This window comes from Poecilia mexicana, unplaced genomic scaffold (genome assembly GCF_051168715.1).
Source record: "Poecilia mexicana isolate PSO_F unplaced genomic scaffold, ASM5116871v1 scaffold_15, whole genome shotgun sequence".
Lineage (NCBI taxonomy): Eukaryota > Metazoa > Chordata > Actinopteri > Cyprinodontiformes > Poeciliidae > Poecilia > Poecilia mexicana.
In genome coordinates this window covers 689,467-709,042 of record NW_028263384.1, presented here as the reverse complement: position 1 = coordinate 709,042, position 19,576 = coordinate 689,467, and the positions used below count along the sequence as shown (strand labels likewise).

At 43.9% G+C, this 19,576-nt stretch overlaps 1 protein-coding gene across 1 annotated transcript in view; it reads right to left on the bottom strand.

Moving 5' to 3' along the window:
• Positions 1–12,841: 12,841 nt before the first annotated feature.
• dipk1c (divergent protein kinase domain 1C) overlaps positions 12,842–19,576 on the bottom strand; it is a 32,336-nt gene continuing 25,601 nt past the window's right edge. The window contains exons 6-9 of the mRNA XM_014971106.2: positions 19,172–19,475; positions 17,181–17,345; positions 15,721–15,795; positions 12,842–15,093 (exon numbers count right to left, since the gene is read on the bottom strand). Coding sequence (XP_014826592.2) covers positions 14,902–15,093; positions 15,721–15,795; positions 17,181–17,345; positions 19,172–19,475 — 736 coding nt within the window. The 3' untranslated portion in view covers positions 12,842–14,901. The remainder of the gene's footprint in view (positions 15,094–15,720; positions 15,796–17,180; positions 17,346–19,171; positions 19,476–19,576) is intronic.

Sequence of the window (19,576 nt, the reverse complement as noted above, 5' to 3'; positions counted from 1 at the left end):
GATCCTGGCAGCGGGAAGCCGGTCCGGGTCCAGAACCGCATCCAGAACAAAGACGCTTTTCTCTGAGGACAGAAACGAGTCGGAGAGAGAAACGGTCAGGTTTTCACGGAGAGACGATCCGAACGCGTAAATCACAGAAACGTGAAGCGACGTTCTGGAGCCGGATCTCAGGAACAACCGGAGAACCGAATGTTTTAATGCAGAATCAGGATCAAACAGGAGAAACCTCCATTAAACTCAGAGGAGTTATTAAAACAGCCAAGATTTTATTCATGCTGAAATATTCACAATAAAAACGTTTCCATCAAATGAGCCACTGCAGATTTTCTATATTATATTAAATACAGTTAATTTCATCACTGCTGGATCCTGTTTATTAACAGAACAGATAAAACATGAGAACATTATAGGAAAGTTTATTAACTTCATCAGTGAAACATGCAGTAATAATTCACATAAGCTGATGTTTTAAAGCCTTTATTTTTAGTAATTATGATGATTTTAATAAAAACATTTAGGATTAGAACATTTTATTATAGGAACTAAAAGTACACGCTTTAAGGTGCTTTAACTAGCCATAGTTCACTTTGTCTAAAATGTTGATAAACATTTACAGTAAAACATTTTCTGTTATTTTTTCTAATGTTTTTTATCTTAAAGCTGAAAGTTTTTTCATAATTGTTGGATAAACTCAAAAATCTATAACTGGAAACTCGCCTGAAAAAATGCAATAAATGAAACAAGAAAATATGTTTTTATTTTAGTTCATTAAACAAACCTGAGTAAAACCTTCCTGACCTGGGGGTCTGCAGCTCCGGGCCCTCGGCCCCCATGAGGATAGAAACGCTCCTGCTGCTGCTGCTCCTCCTGCTGCTCCTCCTCCTGCTGCTCCTCCTGCTGCTGCTGCTCCTCCTGCTGCTCCTCCTCCTGCTGCTCCTCCTCCTGCTGCTCCTCCTGCTGCTGCTGCTCCTCCTGCTGCTCCTCCTCCTGCTGCTCCTCCTGCTGCTGCTGCTCCTCCTGCTGCTGCTCCTCCTGCTGCTCCTCCTGCTGCTGCTGCTCCTCCTGCTGCTGCTCCTCCTGCTGCTCCTCCTCCTGCTGCTGCTCCTCCTGCTGCTCCTCCTCCTGCTGCTCCTCCTGCTGCTGCTGCTCCTCCTGCTGCTCCTCCTCCTGCTGCTCCTCCTGCTGCTGCTGCTCCTCCTGCTGCTGCTCCTCCTGCTGCTCCTCCTCCTGCTGCTCCTCCTCCTGCTGCTCCTCTTGCTGCTGAAGTTACAGCTGCTGTAAAACATCAACATTTATCAGGATCTTCTGGTTAAATTCTGATCTTGAAAACCAGATTTGGTTCATCCAGATGGAAACGATCTGTGGGAAAGACGTGTCCTCCTCCTGCTGCTGCTGCTCCTCCTGCTGCTCCTCCTCCTGCTGCTCCTCCTCCTCTTCCTCCTTGAAGGCCGTTTTATCTGACATGATGAATATCCGCCCAGCAGCCATTTTTCTCCTCTGGAAATATTTCCTTTGTGTTCCCGCAGCTGAAATATGGCTGTCATTAATCAGGAGGAATGTCGGGTTCTTCTTCTTCATGATGCGGCGCTCCATTTGATTGGTTCCCCTTAAACTGTGGGAAACCAGGACAGGAAGTGATGTCATGGTGAAGGATTTGCTTTGTTGTGATGCGTTTCCTGTCAGCTGTCACTCAAACAGTTTCAGTTTCTGCTCCTGTCTCCAGCGGCTGTGATGCATTCACTGACCCTCTGCTCTCGTCATCAGTATTTCCTCCGTTTTTGTCCAGATTTTCCGTCTGCTGCTGAATTATGACGCATGTCGGATAAACGCGACATTCAGACTGCAGACGCTTCGGAAACTATTGGATTTATTTCCACATCTGGAGGAAAAACAGATCAGATTTTATTTAGGATGAAAAGATCAGAATCAGAACATCTGTCAGCAGACGTTACATTTTATCTAATTATGGATGAAAAATCACTAAAGGGGATTACAGTCAGGCTGATTTTAATCATTTTTCTTCTCATCTAACAGGATAAAATGTTTTATCTGAGAAGGCTAGTTTTCTTTTTGGTCATTTAATATTTTCTGTTCCTCTGATAGTTTTTATATCTTCTAAACAGTCAGAAAACGAGCAGCTAAATTATTTCTGTTCAGCTGCGTCACATTTAATTCTGTCCCACTGCAAACGAAGGCAGACAGAACCAGACACTGCCGGGCCTTTTGGACCTGCAGGTCGATGGGACCTGGATGATCTCCATGCTGGCAGGTTAACTGGTCCTGGTGGATCTGCTCCAGATCCCCTGCTGATTTAGCAGTGAGGACCAGCTGCAGATTAAACTCCGTCGTGCTGCAGCAGATTAAACTCCGTCGTGCTGCAGCAGATTAAACTCCGTCGTGCCGCTGCAGATTAAACTCCGTCGTGCTGCAGCAGATTAAACTCCGTCGTGCTGCAGCAGATTAAACTCCGTCGTGCCGCTGCAGATTAAACTCCGTCGTGCCGCTGCAGATTAAACTCCGTCGTGCTGCAGCAGATTAAACTCCGTCGTGCTGCAGCAGATTAAACTCCGTCGTGCTGCAGCAGATTAAACTCCGTCGTGCCGCTGCAGATTAAACTCCGTCGTGCTGCAGCAGATTAAACTCCGTCGTGCTGCAGCAGATTAAACTCCGTCGTGCCGCTGCAGATTAAACTCCGTCGTGCCGCTGCAGATTAAACTCCGTCGTGCCGCAGCAGATTAAACTCCGTCGTGCTGCAGCAGATTAAACTCCGTCGTGCCGCTGCAGATTAAACTCCGTCGTGCTGCAGCAGATTAAACTCCGTCGTGCCGCTGCAAATTAAACTCCGTCGTGCCGCTGCAAATTAAACTCCGTCGTGCCGCAGCAGATTAAACTCCGTCGTGCCGCAGCAGATTAAACTCCGTCGTGCTGCAGCAGACTGATGAAGAGCAGATCGAGGCGTCGTTGTTCTCTGCTGGTTTTTACTGGATGTTTTGCAGCGTTTGTGGCGCGGAAACGAGAAGCTGGTGTTGGAGCCCGTCCAGAACTGAGGCGGCTGTAACTTTACACTAACAGTTGGTTTGACCTCTGACCTGCTGAAGGTCACAGGTCCTGCAGGAAATTAGCTCCACTGTGGGAAACTGACAGACCCTGGAGAGAAACCGTCTGTAGACCAGAACCTGTTTGAGTCTGGATCCGGTCTGGTTCATTTCTAGTTTATCTGAGTGGAACCAGATTAACGGCTTTCAGGCTGGGAGGATTTTGTAAACCAGGAGTGAAAAACAACAGAAATGAGAGAAGCGACAGACAAAATGTTTCTCCACCAGGATTTGGTTTATTTCACAAAAATGGAAACAAGTTTTTGCATCACATTATTCTCATTATCAACAGCCAGATGTTACTACTGGTGGAGACGATGAAGAAGACGACAGGAAGTGGCAGCAGGTTGATGATGCAGCAGGTTTTTAACATGAACAAAGTTATTAATGTGATTTTAATTTAATTTCTTTTCTAATGGAGACGCTGCGATCAGGAAATTGTTTTTGGACATTAGCAGAAAATGAACAAAGTTTAAAGGAAACAGAGAGACGAGTTCCAGGTCCGGTCGCTCCAGGTCCGGTCGCTCCAGGTCGGGTCGCTCCAGGTCCGGTCGCTCCAGGTCCGGTCGCTCCAGGTCCGGTCGCTCCATGTCCGGTCGCTCCAGGTCGGGTCGCTCCAGGTCCGGTCGCTCCAGGTCCGGTCGCTCCATGTCCGGTCGCTCCAGGTCGGGTCGCTCCAGGTCCGGTCGCTCCAGGTCCGGTCGCTCCATGTCCGGTCGCTCCAGGTCGGGTCGCTCCAGGTCCGGTCGCTCCAGGTCCGGTCGCTCCAGGTCCGGTCGCTCCATGTCCGGTCGCTCCATGTCCGGTCGCTCCATGTCCGGTCGCTCCAGGTCCGGTCGCTCCATGTCCGGTCGCTCCAGGTCCGGTCGCTCCATGTCCGGTCGCTCCAGGTCCGGTCGCTCCAGGTCCGGTCGCTCCAGGTCCGGTCGCTCCAGGTCCGGTCGCTCCAGGTCCGGTCGTTCCATGTCCGGTCGGTCCAGGTCCGGTCGTTCCATGTCCGGGTGGTCCAGGTCCGGTCGCTCCATGTCCGGTCGCTCCAGGTCCGGTCGCTCCAGGTCCGGTCGCTCCAGGTCCGGTCGTTCCATGTCCGGTCGGTCCAGGTCCGGTCGCTCCATGTCCGGTCGCTCCAGGTCCGGTCGCTCCATGTCCGGTCGCTCCAGGTCCGGTCGCTCCAGGTCCGGTCGCTCCAGGTCCGGTCGCTCCAGGTCCGGTCGTTCCATGTCCGGTCGGTCCAGGTCCGGTCGTTCCATGTCCGGTCGCTCCAGGTCCGGTCGCTCCAGGTCCGGTCGCTCCAGGTCTGGTCGTTCCATGTCCGGGTGGTCCAGGTCCGGTCGCTCCAGGTCCGGTCGCTCCATGTCCGGTCGCTCCAGGTCCGGTCGCTCCATGTCCGGTCGCTCCAGGTCCGGTCGCTCCAGGTCCGGTCGCTCCAGGTCCGGTCGTTCCATGTCCGGTCGCTCCAGGTCCGGTCGTTCCATGTCCGGTCGCTCCAGGTCCGGTCGCTCCATGTCCGGTCGCTCCATGTCCGGTCGCTCCATGTCCGGTCGCTCCAGGTCGGGTCGCTCCAGGTCCAGTCGCTCCAGGTCCGGTCGCTCCAGGTCCAGTCGCTCCAGGTCGGGTCGTTCCATGTCCGGTCGCTCCAGGTCCGGTCGCTCCAGGTCCGGTCGCTCCATGTCCGGTCGCTCCATGTCCGGTCGCTCCAGGTCGGGTCGCTCCAGGTCCAGTCGCTCCAGGTCCGGTCGCTCCAGGTCCGGTCGCTCCATGTCCGGTCGCTCCATGTCCGGTCGCTCCAGGTCCGGTCGCTCCAGGTCCGGTCGCTCCAGGTCCGGTCGCTCCAGGTCCGGTCGCTCCATGTCCGGTCGCTCCAGGTCCAGTCGCTCCAGGTCCGGTCGCTCCATGTCCGGTCGCTCCAGGTCCGGTCGCTCCAGGTCCGGTCGCTCCAGGTCCGGTCGCTCCATGTCCGGTCGGTCCAGGTCCGGTCGTTCCATGTCCGGTCGGTCCAGGTCCGGTCGTTCCATGTCCGGTCGGTCCAGGTCCGGTCGCTCCAGGATCCGTGTTTCTCCTCAGACCAGAAGCTGCATTGCTCCAGGTTTTGCTCGCTCACCTGAAGCTGAGTAAACATGAAGGAGTTGGACCGGACCGGACCGGACCCACTTGGTTCTGCTGCTTTAGACGTTTCTGTAACAGAGGCTGAAGGATCATGTTGGTCTGATTCTGCTGGAGGGAAGGAAACCAGCGGCCTCTGATGTCGGCTGTAGAGTTATTATTAATAAACGCCTTTAATCAGTTCAGTGGAATATTATCAACATTTGGGTTTCTGCGACTTTTTTAGATAAATGTTCTAAATATTTTATCCCTTTAAATCCCAATGAAAAATGAAAGTTAAAATAATAAAATGAAAATAGAAATATAAATCGGTAGCACAAAAAGTGCAACAAAGTGACAAAACCGACTGGATTTTATATAAAATTATTTCAGACTCAAAGAAAAATATACAGAAACATAAAATTTGTCTTAAAATGTACAAATTAATGCATAAAAACAGGAGAAAATAGGAAAAAGCAGATTGGGTTCAGATCTGATTCGTTTCCAGAAGGAGGAAAGTTCTGAGCAGAAGGATGAACGATGTTTCCAGTAAGAGCCTCTGCAGCCTGCAGGACGGGTTCCGGTCCGTCTGCAGCCTGCAGGACGGGTTCCGGTCCGTCTGCAGCCTGCAGGACGGGTTCCGGTCCGTCTGCAGCCTGCAGGACGGGTTCCGGTCCGTCTGCAGCCTGCAGGACGGGTTCCGGTCCGTCTGCAGCCTGCAGGACGGGTTCCGGTCCGTCTGCAGCCTGCAGGACGGGTTCCGGTCCGTCTGCAGCCTGCAGGACGGGTTCCGGTCCGTCTGCAGCCTGCAGGACGGGTTCCGGTCCGTCTGCAGCCTGCAGGACGGGTTCTGGCCCGGCGGGTCGACGGTGTTTATCAGAACCAGCTGGGTGTGAAACGAGCTGTTCTCCTGTCAGCTTATCGTTAATCAAACCAGCAGAGAGGAGGAGCTGGACTCGACACGCTGTGGTTACTGGGCCACAGAGTCTCCCCCAGTTAAACTGGTTTATGACCAGTGAAAAGGGGGCGGAGCTTCACTGGGAACATCAGAGCAAAGTAGAACCAGATGGTTCAGTTTGGGCCCAGAGAGGAAAATGGCTGCAGGAATCAGAACCAGAGCTGCAGGAATGTTTCCACTCTACTGGGACCAGAACGACTTACTGGTTTCTACTGGGACCAGAATGACTTACTGGTTTCTACTGGGACCAGAATGACTTACTGGTTTCTGGATTTCCTCTGAAGCCCAAACCAGTCCATGAATCCAGCAGCTGAACTGGGTCCAAACTGGTTCGGACCAGAACCAGAACCAAACACAGCAGCAGGTCTACAACAAAACAACTGAAGATGTAGAATCAGGTGCTGCAGTGGCCTAGTCAAAGTCTGGGCGCTCTCCTCTCTGACTCGTTCTGCTCTCCAAGCAGCTTGGAGGGAAAGAAACAAGAATCTGAAATTATTTTACTGTTGTAGACAAAACAAACCCTGAAGCAACAAACTGAACCTGTAAAAATGACTAAATGTTTATTAATTGGTGACTGTTTGATGCTTTTATGGTGAACTTTGACCTGCCGTTCCCTAAATGTTCTGGATAAAAATGTAACTAAATACAAAAGTAACAAACAGCAGAACGATCAGTTTGATTCGTCCATTTAGTTTAAAACGGATTTAATCTGAACATTAAAGTCAAAATCTGTTGGTCTGAAATAAAATCTAATTAAATATGAAGAAAGTTTGATCTCCTCAGGAAAACAAAGTTTATCTGAGTTTCCTCTAAAAATTTTATCTTTTGTTGCTTTTTGTGATTAGCATAAAAAGTAAAAAGTTCATAATCAGTTTTATTCTAACTGCAGTTTTTAGGACGATTCCTAATTCTGCTGCAACAATCAGATTTATATTTTCACAGAATAGAAAATATGATTTGAACAAGAATATTGATAAAATGATGGGATTTTTATCATTTTGAGTCTTTTTAACTGATGTTTTGAACACATTTCCAATAACTGGAGATTCTGCAGATTATTTCTGATCCAATCTTTAGTTCTGGTTCTGGTCGGGTTTGTAACTCCTGAGCTCATCAGATGAATCCGGACCGAGCAGAACCAGCCTGACGAGCTGCTCACGGCTGAAAGGGGTCAGAATAAGCCGGCCCGGTTCTTCAGAACCGGCCCAGATCTAATAATTCCCTCCGGCTTTATGCAAATGAGGCTCATGAATATTAATGAACATTAACTTTTTATCTCCAAAACAGAAAATTAATAAACAGAAGAGAAACAAAACAAAACGAGGACGGAGCAGAAACAGAAAAACTGGAGAAGAACCGAACCAGGACCATCAGAACCGGACCAGGACCATCAGAACCGGACCAGGACCATCAGAACCGAACCACCCAGATCCACTGAGCCTCTCGGTGCCTCAGCAGAACCACATCGGTTCGGTTCTGTCTCAGTTTTCAGTTTCCAGTCTGTTTTTAATCGAACTGTTCGGATCCTCAGCGTGTCGTCGACCCGCACTTGGAGCGCATTATCCGCACCGCAGCTGCTTAGCGCTGAAATCTGTTTGGTTTCTGGTTTGTGGTTCACATGAAGTCCAGTCGGTTCTGAATGAAAACTTTCAGGGCTCGTGTTCCGACCCGTTCAGAGAGAAAAGCCGTACAGCAAATTCAAAAGTGTTAAATGTTTTGGTGTCAGTAGACTTTGTGCAAAAGCAGAGTTAATTTTACTCTTATAGTCTGTTCAAAAGACCCTTATATATATACTCTTTGTATTATGTGTTTTCTGTTCAGCAATACTTTTGTCCCTTAAGGCATACCGTAGTTAGGGCAGTGATGACGTCGACAACTTGCCGTAGCCAACATTGCTGATATCTGGTGGGGAAGTTGGCTAACCGAGCCGCTGTGCTAACACGTGGGAAAGACCACAAGATGTTTGTTCTCCTTATAAGTGCGTCATTGAGAAGTAAGTTGCAATATTTGAGTGTTTACTGCAGCTAAATTAGTGATTTGAAGTTTATTTGCTGTTATTTCACCTGTTGCTAAGTTCGAGCTATCTGCTATATGTGTATATTGTAGAACATTGGCCCCCAACCTTTTTATTTCCACGGACCGGTCAAGACTTAGAAAATTTTGCTCCGACGCGGGGGGGTGAACCGTCAGATGAGGCTGCTCCATGTTGGTGTTCCCGGTAAATCCTGAATATGCCCTATTTGGTTGTCTTGGCCCTTTCATCGCAGCCTGTGGGGTTTTTCCTGACTGGGAACGAGAACACAACCTGCTGAATGTGACAGGTAGCCAATCAGAAAGCGCGGTGACGTCAGAACAGAGGGGAATCCCAAACGGCTCACATATCGCGCAACTGAGAGTCCGGTGGATATCGGAGATGATATGTGGAAATGTTTATCATTATATGTAAAGGTCATTATTATCTATGTTTATGTTCATTCAGTTAAAAATGTTAACTATGAAAAAACAGTCGCCTCCAAATCAAGGGCGTAGGTTCGGTCTAAGTTTTGGTGGGGACCTTGACACCCCCCCCCCCCCCCCCAAGCAGCACAGTAAAATGCCCAAGAGCTCCGAACATTTTTGAGAAGTGGGGGGAAACCACATTGGCTTAATAACCCCTCCCCCCAACCATAACCATATCATACATCTTATACAACCAGATACAGTCATACTCAGCAGATCAGTTCAAGAACACTTTACTTTTTCCTTTACAAAATTCAGCAAACGTTACAAGTAAGATCAAAAGAAATATCCTCTGGATACAGCAAACACAATTGCAGATAAGAAGAAATCAATAATAAAAGAAAAAAGAAAAAATATTACATAATTAACAGACCTATTCTACCTCACATTCAGTGCTGACCTTACTAAACACCGGACTTTACAACAAATGCGTTGCGTGATAGATATCTAACTTATGGGTCCACTCACTGTACTTACAGCCGACGTAGCGAAATAACTTCTAATGTCTGTCCTTTTCTTTTTTGGTGGCGACATGGTCTCGGAGACTCAGAAGGAGACGCGTGTGCCCAGCTAGCCGCCGCCTTTTGCAGCTAATCAAAGAACGTCCGACGATTCAACTGACTCCCCCTCCCCCCCGACAGCACCGTTCCGACACGGTCTCGGAGGCTCATAATAAATGTCAAACTAAGAAGCTTCCGTTCCGCGCACCGCCTGTTGCTGCTAATCAAAGATCGTAGATCCACGTTCTTTGAGCCAATATGGCAAAAATTGGTCGGGACTTTTTCATATCCCGTGAATATTGGTCGGGACATGTCCCTACCGTCCCTACCCAAACCTACGCCCATGCTCCAAATCATAGTGCAGCAGATAGAGCTGCTGCTCCCGCTGTCTTTTATCACCGCTTTTTCTTTTTGTTCCTTTTATCTCTTAAAATGTCTCCACAAACTGTCACTGTTGCTTCTACATCGTCATCCGTGTTTGGTTATTCTAATTCCCGTTTGCTATGTTGGGGGTTTTGTGGATTATCCTCTGGAATCAGGATGTTTGTGACTGGAATCGGTTCGTGTTGCTCCTGCCTTGAGGCTGAACACGAACCGATCGAACCTGTTGGACTTTTATCAGCTCTGTGGTCACAGAGGTTTGGAGAATCGGCCGACATCCTTAAATCTTTCCGTCTAAACCAGACTTAAGACTCACAGCTCTACTCATCTCCTCTCGACCAAACGCTCTGACTCTGGTCACTATGGTAACGTTTACATATCCCTTCAAAATAAGATACAGATGCGCCACAAAACAGAACATTTTACTTTAACTCATGATAATGACTAACGGAGCCCTGAGCTTGTTTCTCTGCAGCGAGACGGTCCATCTGGGAGTGATGGAGACAATGAGACCCGAAGTGTTGCTTATATCCACAGCCTGCTGGGTCTCTACGAGGCGAAGCAGTTTGAAGCTTCATTGCCTCATTAGCAGCCGGTCGCCACATGTTACTCAGAGCAGCTTGTAATGTTTGACTCACCTACCGGTCCGGGATAAATCCATCCTCCTGTCTCTTCTCTGGGCCTTTTCCCCTTTGCAAAGAAACTTTAGACACCTGATCCGTTTCTTACTCATTTTGCTGCTTGTGGCTCAGTGTTGGCGAGAGAATCCGGTTAAAGGATTTTCAAAATAAAAGATCCTCCAGACTCAAATAATACATAAAACGGAAATATTTAATTATTTCTTGCGGCCCGGTACCAATTGGTCCACGGACCGGGGGTTGGGGACCACTGCTGTAGAGCATTGTGTTGAACATGCATATCTACTTTCAGTGGAGCAGAGACATGGTTATTAGTTAACTGTGGAGTTAACTTGCCTTAGTTTGCTTAGTAATATTGACTTAGAGGTTTCCTTCTTAGTTTATCTAAGGTATAAGGGGATGGTGTAATGATAGGACACCTTGAACTTATTTTCTGTATTTTTGTTTATTCTAGGAAACTACACACACACACACACACACACAGACACTCACACACACACTTTCATGTAGACACACATCTATGCCCATCCATGTTCATTGGATCAATATCTGTGATGCAGTTTGGAGTACAGAGCAGTTAAAGGATCCTGCCTCATGTCTTCATTAAACATCTGGTCCTGGTTGGTGTTCTGGCCGACACTCCAGGTTGAGAGTGGTGACAAACCTGAACAGCGTCTAACAGCCCTTCAACTCTAGAGCAAACTCACTTACAGAGTCACTTTCTGCGACACATTCAACCAGTTTGGTTGAGGATGAATCTCCAGCCTAACCTCCCCCTCCTGATCCCTCCATGGATTCTTCGAAGATTCAAGCTCCAGAAATGATTATGTAAGTGTTAATATATGAAACTCCACATCTCTGTAATGGAGGCTTGTTGTTAGAGTTGTAGTAAAATGTATTCCTTCGCTCCGTTCCTCATTGTTCTGGTTTTTGTCTGTTATAATCCAGAGTCGACACTGGCTGTCCTACTCAGACTGAAGACGGTCCGATGCAGTAGAGGAGCATGTTGGCGTCTCCGGCCAAACGTCACGAACAGCCCAACAACCTGAAGACAGTCTGTTGGTGATGGACATCTCTCTGGTGGAGTGCAGGGAGGAACTGTCTCTGATCAACAGAAACTGGATAAGAAACGATGGATCTGAGTATCAGGTTGGTCTGTTATGTAATATCCAGTAATCTACCTGTTAAAAGAAATGTACTCTATCATATTACATGAACTGCTTGCTTTACTTTCTCCACCTGGTACTTTGAACAATTTCATGCATATAATATTGAAGAAAAATGTATTAAGCATACTGCATTTTGTATTGACCAGCTGATATCAGACCTTTTGATAAGCGACATGTGAAACATGCACATTATTCCACGTTGTAATACGTTTTGTAACTATGGTGCACGTTTTGAAATAAATGCATTTGAGAAAATCACTGCCTCTTTATTAAATGTTTATTTTCCAAAGAATTTTTAAAAGTTCAAACAATAAAATACATATTTATTATTAATTACAAATAACTCTTAAGAAGTTAAAGAAATACTCTGTGAGAGTTAATATTAAGATCTAACACTGGATTAGTGTCAGTAAGTGTTAAATGATTAACTCCAGCAGATTTGATATCTGACACTTTATAAGAGTTAAGGTACCAACTCTCCAAGAAGAGTTAAATTAACACTTTCTGCTGTGGACCCATATAGACACTTTAAAAGTGTTGAAATCAAATCTCAGAGTTAATCTGGGCCTCCTGGATTTGCTGTGTGGAAATGATCTCAACCAGAAACCTGATGATCTGTGTTGCCATGGCAACGTCTCCTGTCTGAGCTCATAAGTTTAACATTTGTGTCCTGATTGATAAAGTGAGGAGAAATGTCTGCATGCTGGAGACTTAACCAACCGGCACCCCACACGGACAGATGAGGTCGTTCTGCTCCGGTTCTGACCAGCATCATGACTCCAGCAACAAGTTACTGATTCACCTTTAAAACCCAAATTATTCACACTGCTTTAGATGCAGATGTAAAATTCAGTGAAGTTTCTAAACTTCTAAAAAGATGCAGCAATTTAACAGCTGATTAAACAACAACAGATTCATAATGTTATCAATATTTATTGGAGGAATATTTGTCAGATCCTTCTAACAGCTGAGCTACTTCTCCAGGTTTCCTTTTAGTGTTTTATTTTTGGGGAACGTTTCCTCACCTTCGCTCTAACCTTCCTCCTCATCATCAGTTCCAGGTCAGGACTCTGGAATATTAATATTAATATTAATATGGCCTCCAGTCAGAAGAAACATGATCAAATTAAAGTTCAGTTTAAATGTTTTACTCCAGTTTCTCCTCCGACCGGCTGAGAAACCAGCAGGAAACCAGAGATCCGGCTTCGTTTTCCCAAACTGCATCAGAATCAAACGTCTTGATTTATCTTCTAAAAACAAGATTTCCATCAGTTTAATTCAGAGAGCTAATATGTTTTAATATCTGTTTTATATCTGTGTTTTTCTATTTTAATTATTTTTCTTATCACACCAGAGGGAAACTTGCTGTTTTTAAATACATTGAAGTTGAATTTTGGAGCCCAAAGAGTAAAAAATTAGCAACAGAAAACCATAAAAACATTTTCAGATGGAGATGAAAACAGAAGTTAATCAAAATAAAATGATTTTAAGATGAAACTCATCCAACCTCACACTGAGATTATTTTAAGACAAACTTTAGTTTATTAACCTGTTATAAATTTACAGCCAAATATCTCATTTTAATAACATTTCTGCTGTTGCAGTTTTATCGTCACTTCTTGTAAATAATCTTGTTCAATTAAATTGTTTTCATGAGTTTTTGAGAACAAAAAGATGAAAACTGGTTTTAAAATCAACTCTTCATTCTAAACCAGATATTGGTAACGCTTTATTTGACGGGTGTGAATAAGACTGACATGACACTGTCATAAACATGAACATGAAGGAGTCTTTATGAATGTTTATGACTGTTGTCATGAAGTGTCATGAGGTAAATTATGACACTTTTAATGCAAAGTTGGAATTTTAATGGACTTTTCATCCAACTTTTAGAGCAACTTTGCATTAAAAGTCATTATTTACTGAATGACACTTCATGACAACATTCATAAAGACTCCTTCATGTTTATGACAGGTGTTATGTCAGTCTTATTCACACCCCTTCTAATAAAGTTTTACCCAAATATCCTTTAATCAACACAAAATCAAATTCATGTGGAAATAAATCAGATTCTGGTGAAATTTGGATTTTTCTCTTTGCTAATATTTTGTGAACAGAAAAATGTTTGACATCAAATCTATTCATTAAGCAAAAAATATTTTATTAAGCAAAGAAACATTTTATGTAATAAGTGAGTTTTGCAGAACCTAAATATGTTTTATTTTCTCCTTAAATGAGAAAAGTAGAATAAATCTCACTGAGACTATCGGGTCGGAGCAGAACCTGGTAACGAGTTCAGGACCCAACAGGAGCTAACAAGGCTCTGCTGGGGGGAACTGCCTTTTCTTCTGTTGTCATGGTTACCGGCTTGCTGATGAAGATGAAGAGGAGGGGGCGGAGCCTAATCGACCCACGTTACCAAATTCTGCTTTAAGAAGAAACAATCCTGGAGGATCCAAAACAGATTTCAGACACTTGAGGTGTTTGGTTCAAATATTCATCAAAATCACAATAATATTTATAAAACCAGAACATGAAGCTCATTACAACCAGGAGAAACTCAGAACCCGTCAGGTTCTGGTCCACAGGGATCCGTTCTGCTTTGTTTTACTGCATCTGTTTCTGAAACAGTTTGTAAAATATCTGGATTTTCTATGCAGATAAAACTGAAGTTCCTCCATGTTGGTGAAAAGCTCCAGAAGTTCACAATCCTCTTATTTAGATTGGAAATGTTTTTCCAGGCTTTATTCATCAGTTCTGAGCGGTTCTGGTGCCTGATGAGGTTCTGGTGCCATGATGAGGTTCTGATGCCACGATTAGGTTCTGATGCCACGGTCAGGTTCTGGTGCCTGATGAGGTTCTGGTGCCATGATCAGGTTCTGGTGCCACGATGAGGTTCTGATGCCACGATGAGGATCTGGTGCCACGATGAGGTTCTGATGCCACGGTGAGCATCTGGTGCCACAATGAGGTTCTGATGCCACAATTAGGTTCTGGTGCCATGATCAGGTTCTGGTGCCATGATCAGGTTCTGGTGCCACGATGAGGTTCTGATGCCACGATGAGGTTCTGGTGCCACGATGAGGTTCTGATGCCACAATTAGGTTCTGGTGCCACGGTGAGGATCTGGTGCCACGATGAGGTTCTGATGCCACGGTGAGGATCTGGTGCCACGATGAGGTTCTGATGCCAGGGTGAGCATCTGGTGCCACGATGAGGTTCTGATGCCACAATTAGGTTCTGGTGCCACGGTGAGGATCTGGTGCCACGGTGAGGTTCTGGTGCCACGGTGAGGTTCTGGTGCCACGGTGAGGTTCTGGTGCCACGATCAGGTTCTGGTGCCATGGTCAGGTTCTGGTGCCTGATGAGGTTCTGGTGCCTGATGAGGTTCTGGTGCCATGATGAGGTTCTGGTGCCACGATGAGGTTCTGGTGCCATGATCAGATTCTGGTGCCATGATCAGGTTCTGGTGCCACGATGAGGTTCTGGTGCCTGATGAGGTTCTGGTGCCACGATCAGGTTCTAAAACAGCAGGAAGCTGTTTGAACATCTTGAAGGAAGTTTTTCTTTCATTCCTCTCAGAAGTTCAGCGCAGTGTGGACGTGCTCCGTTTCGTCCTTTGTCCACTTCCTGTCCTCAGGAGCCACTTCCTCCTGCAGCAGGGCTCTGAGGACGGCGAGGAGGCGCTGATGGACCCTGCGGGCTCCGCCCTCATCATCCGCGCCGCCGTCGGTCTCGGAGCAGTCCTGCACGGCTCGCTGCAGCTCCACCTGTTCAATGAAACGGCTCTGAAGAATCATCCAGGGTTTAAAATGATCTGAAGTTCGTCACAAGAAACAGATGAAAGGCTGAAAGTTTTAGATAAACCACTAAGATACCAACAGTGTCCTTTAGGTGGCGCTGATATGTTTTATCGTCCTGTAATCCCCAGAAATACATAAGAACAGGAAGAACATTTCAAATGTATTTTTTACAGTAAACCATTGAAAACCAAATCTTTCATTCTGGGAGCCAAACGTGTTGCACAAACGGCTCCGATGGCACATCTGACCTCCATGTGGAGTTTAACATGGCAAACTACAGACTGAGGGAAGACGGCGCGGTTTGATCAGCCTGTAAATAATCTGAATATTTAAATGTTACATCATTAAAGGTATCAGGCATTTTAATCGCTGGGCATGTACCTGATCCTCATCTGGTCCAAATTTGAAAACGTTGCACATTCAGTGATGTGAGTTAATGAATTAGTTGGAATATTAGTAAATGTTTAATTTGAGATCATAAAAACTGCATTAAAAATGTTTTTTTTCTCAGTTCTCCTGTTTTTATCCTGTCTGGTTTCAGTGGAAGAAAGAAAGCAGAGAAGTTAGTAAATCTTTGGTTTCACATGTTGGTACCTGAAGCGGGAGTCCTGCTTTCGCACCGAGAAGAGTTGGAGAAAACCAGGGCCGGAATATTTTCTCACAAATCACCTGAAAAAGAAGAAAACAGGACAGATGGAGATCTGGAGGGGAACATGATGTGTTTAACGCAAAACAAACGTTAAGAAACGGAAAATCTGTGAAAAATAAAGAAAAAGAAATGAAAAGTAAAACGGATAATAACAGATCTAGAATGATCTGAAGCAGCAAAGCTTTCAGGAAAACAAAATCGTCTTTCTGAAAGAGATGATTGTCAGAGGCGGGTCATCAGGTCAACCTGAGCAGACACCTGTGGAGCGCCGGCCAATAGGAGAGCAGCTGGTCTCTGACATGTCATCAGCTCCGGTCGTCACTCAGCTTCTCTTTATTTTCCTCCTCTCCTCTTTCTCTCTTTGTTCTTCGTTTTCTTTGTTTAAAGTTAAACTGTTTTGGTTCTTTGGTTTACATATAGAAGATGCAGTTTTATATATTTTTTATATATAATGTTCATTTATCAACTTTTAACTTTTATTTCTTATGAAATAAAATAAAGAAGCCGTTTAAAATTTTATCCACGTTTTGTTTAAATTTATTTAAATCATTAATCTTTAAATCTCAGCTCAGCCTGTAGATTATTTCACCTTTATGAACTTTGATTATTTTTCTTTTCTTCTCTTTCTTCTGGTTTCCATCTTTTCTCTCCCATCGTTTCGTTCCATCATCACCTGGATGAAAACAGCTTCTCTCTGTGAAAGCAGATATCTGCTATCATCAGACATTTGATCGGCGGCTTGACGACAGTCTGCTGTCATGACGATGATGATGGTGATGAAGATCTGAGGCCTTTCAGGCCGAAAGGCCTCAGACGATTTTATATACTTCTTAATTTGTTGTAAACATCCATTATTATTAGTTTTATTTCATAATATTTAATTCATTTTCAGCTACATAACGAATTAACATTTATTTCAATCTAACGATGCTCCATTTACAATATAAAGTCAAATTATCCTGGTATAATTAACTATCTCAGACACAATAAGCAGAAGAAAATTAATATTTCATCCTAATATAAATCAGTAAAAAAATATTTACTTTAAAGAACAAAATACCCAGCCTGGGTTTTAGTGTTAAATTCTGGAAATTTAAACCTAAATTAAATTTTCTGCACATTTTCAGCTTATTCCTCTGAGCCAAGAATAAAACTTCTTGGCTTAGAAGTTTTATTCTTTCTTCATATGTGATGATTCAATTTGATTTCATAATTAAAAATCATGAAATAGAATTTTTTCTTTAAAGTTTCAAAGTGAAATAAATAATAAAGATAATTTCAGAAATTGGTATTTGAGAAATTCACAGGATAAAAACTTAATTTTATTCACAGTAAGAAAAAGTTTCTCTGAATCTCAGACTCAGTTTCTAGAGTCAGAGATGAAACCTGATGGTTGATGCATCACCTGCAGGTTGGTGTTCCTGCGGTGCGGGCTGCACCTGCGTCGGTCCGGCTCGCACCTGGACCAGCAGTCAAAGAAGTTACAGTCGTCGTCGCTGCTGCAGTTCTGCTCCAGGATGTCCCTCATCTTGGGCTCGAAGAACGCCATGTCCACGTCGATGGCCACGACCTGCAGGACGGAACCAGAGCCACGTTACACCGAGACGAAGAGAACAGAGGAAAGCAACACAAAACAGGAAAAACGAAGTCTAAACATGTTGGCCCAGACCTTTAATGGTTTAAAAATAGTTTTAACCTGGTTGATTTTTTTCTAAAGAGGATAACAGCTTTTTTTTTTTTATAGAAAAATAGATTTTGAATCAGAAAGATCAAAATCTAAAAAAGGAAAAACCAAAAATTAATTTGTGAAAACTTTTAGACACTTTTATTTTGAAGGCGGATGTGGGCTCCATAAAACATGACATTTATTTCAGTAGAGTTTATTTTTCCAAAACATTAATAATTTAATTTATATTTAAAAAATCTGCTGAACTTAAATTTCCTTAGAACAAATCAGGCATCAGAAATTATGAAAAAATCATTTTTAGAGACTAATCTGTAAATCTGCCGACGTAATAAAATTAATTTTAAAACAAAAAATATGAAAATAGAAAAATTTTATTTTTGAAAGAGACTCAAAATGTTATCTGTTGATTTATATCGTATGAAGGATTTGTTATTAATAAACTCACTTAAATGATATTTCTCATAATAATGTTAATATAATAATAATTATAAATTATTATAATTATGGATGGTCAGAGTTTCACACTCCAATAACTTTAATGTAAAAGTTGTCAATGTGAGTTTTTAGTTTGTTTATAATTAAATGTGGAAACAAAACAACAAATTTAATAATTTCATTAAATTTTGTAAAACATGATGAACATTTTCTTTTATTAAGTCAGAATATATGAAGTTAATTTAAAGCCTGAATTTTTTACAAAATGCTGTGAAGAAAATCTGATTGTAAAGTTTTAATGTTAGAAATGAAATAAAAGCTTCAATTAGGGATTTAATCTGAAGATTAATAATCTGAAGATTAATAATCTGCTGGGATTTTACACGTTTACTGGATTTATGGTTAAGAATAAACAGCAAACAAAACTTATTTTATGACAGTGGAGCTCAGTCACGATTTGTCTGATTTAAGTTTTTACAATATGTTTAAATCTTTTAACAAATAATAAGTTTATTTCCTCGTCTAAATTAAATCTAGTTCAGATTTAAACTGAGAAAGTCTTTCCTGGTCCTCTGTTTTCCGTTCCCAGTTCTCCCAGCAGCAGAGACAAAACAATGATCACATTCAGCTGCAGCCCAGAACCAACTTTATGAGGCGTCGACGTTTTTATGGCCAGAAAACTTAAAAAAAGAACAAAAGGTGAAAAATGAGCCAGAAACCGTCGTTAGTTTAAAACCAGCAGAATCTGTTGATTATTACTGATTATTGTTTTAGTTTCATAAACAGACCTGAATGATTAACTGCAGCTTCACATCCAGGCCTTCAGGCCTTCATTAAGTTGGAGCTAAAATAAAAATCTTTGTCTGTAATGGATGGAAACTTTCCATGTGGCTTCACTTCAAAGTTTGTCTTGATTTTTCTGCCTGAAGCATCAAAATCTACAGTTTCATGAAATGTTCCAGAAATATGACGACTGGAAACTTACAGTCATATTTCACTGTTAGCACAGATTTTATTCAGTTAAAACTGTTTTTACTGATCGACAGATCAGATCAGCTGATATTTTCCTAATAACTGAATTTATTCAGAAACAGATTAAACATGTTTACTTTCATAACCTGCATTTTATGGTTGAGTCATTAACTCAAACTTATAACTCAGATTTATGTTAGTTTTATTTTGATGAGTTTTCTATGTGTTAGATGAAGACCTGAACTTTAACCTTTGACCTGACTCCAGAACATTTCAGAGTTTTTCCTTAAAGCCAGACTCGCCGTCAGGTCCTTCCTGATGCCGAAGTTCTCCGGTTTGACGTCACACAGGTGCAGTCTGTGTGTGAAGTCGTTGTCAAAGTGCTGCACCATGTCCATGAAGCTCAGCGCCACCCGATGCACCATCAGCCTGGAGCTCCAGCCGCCAGAACCTGCAGCCTGACCCGGCGCCCTGGGAGCCGACGCCTCGTCCATGGAGAACAGGTTCTGGTCCCAGGTGTGTCCGGCCGACAGGAACTCCACGGCGTAGAAATGACCGCAGGAGCCCAACACCCGGGCCACATGGGGGCTGAGGTCCTGCAGGACTCTGCAGGGAAACAAACCTTTAAATCTGGACCCGTTTGGTTCTGATCTCATTTCATTCAGAAACAGACGAACAAATCCAACTGCAGGAGTCCAGAACCTGGA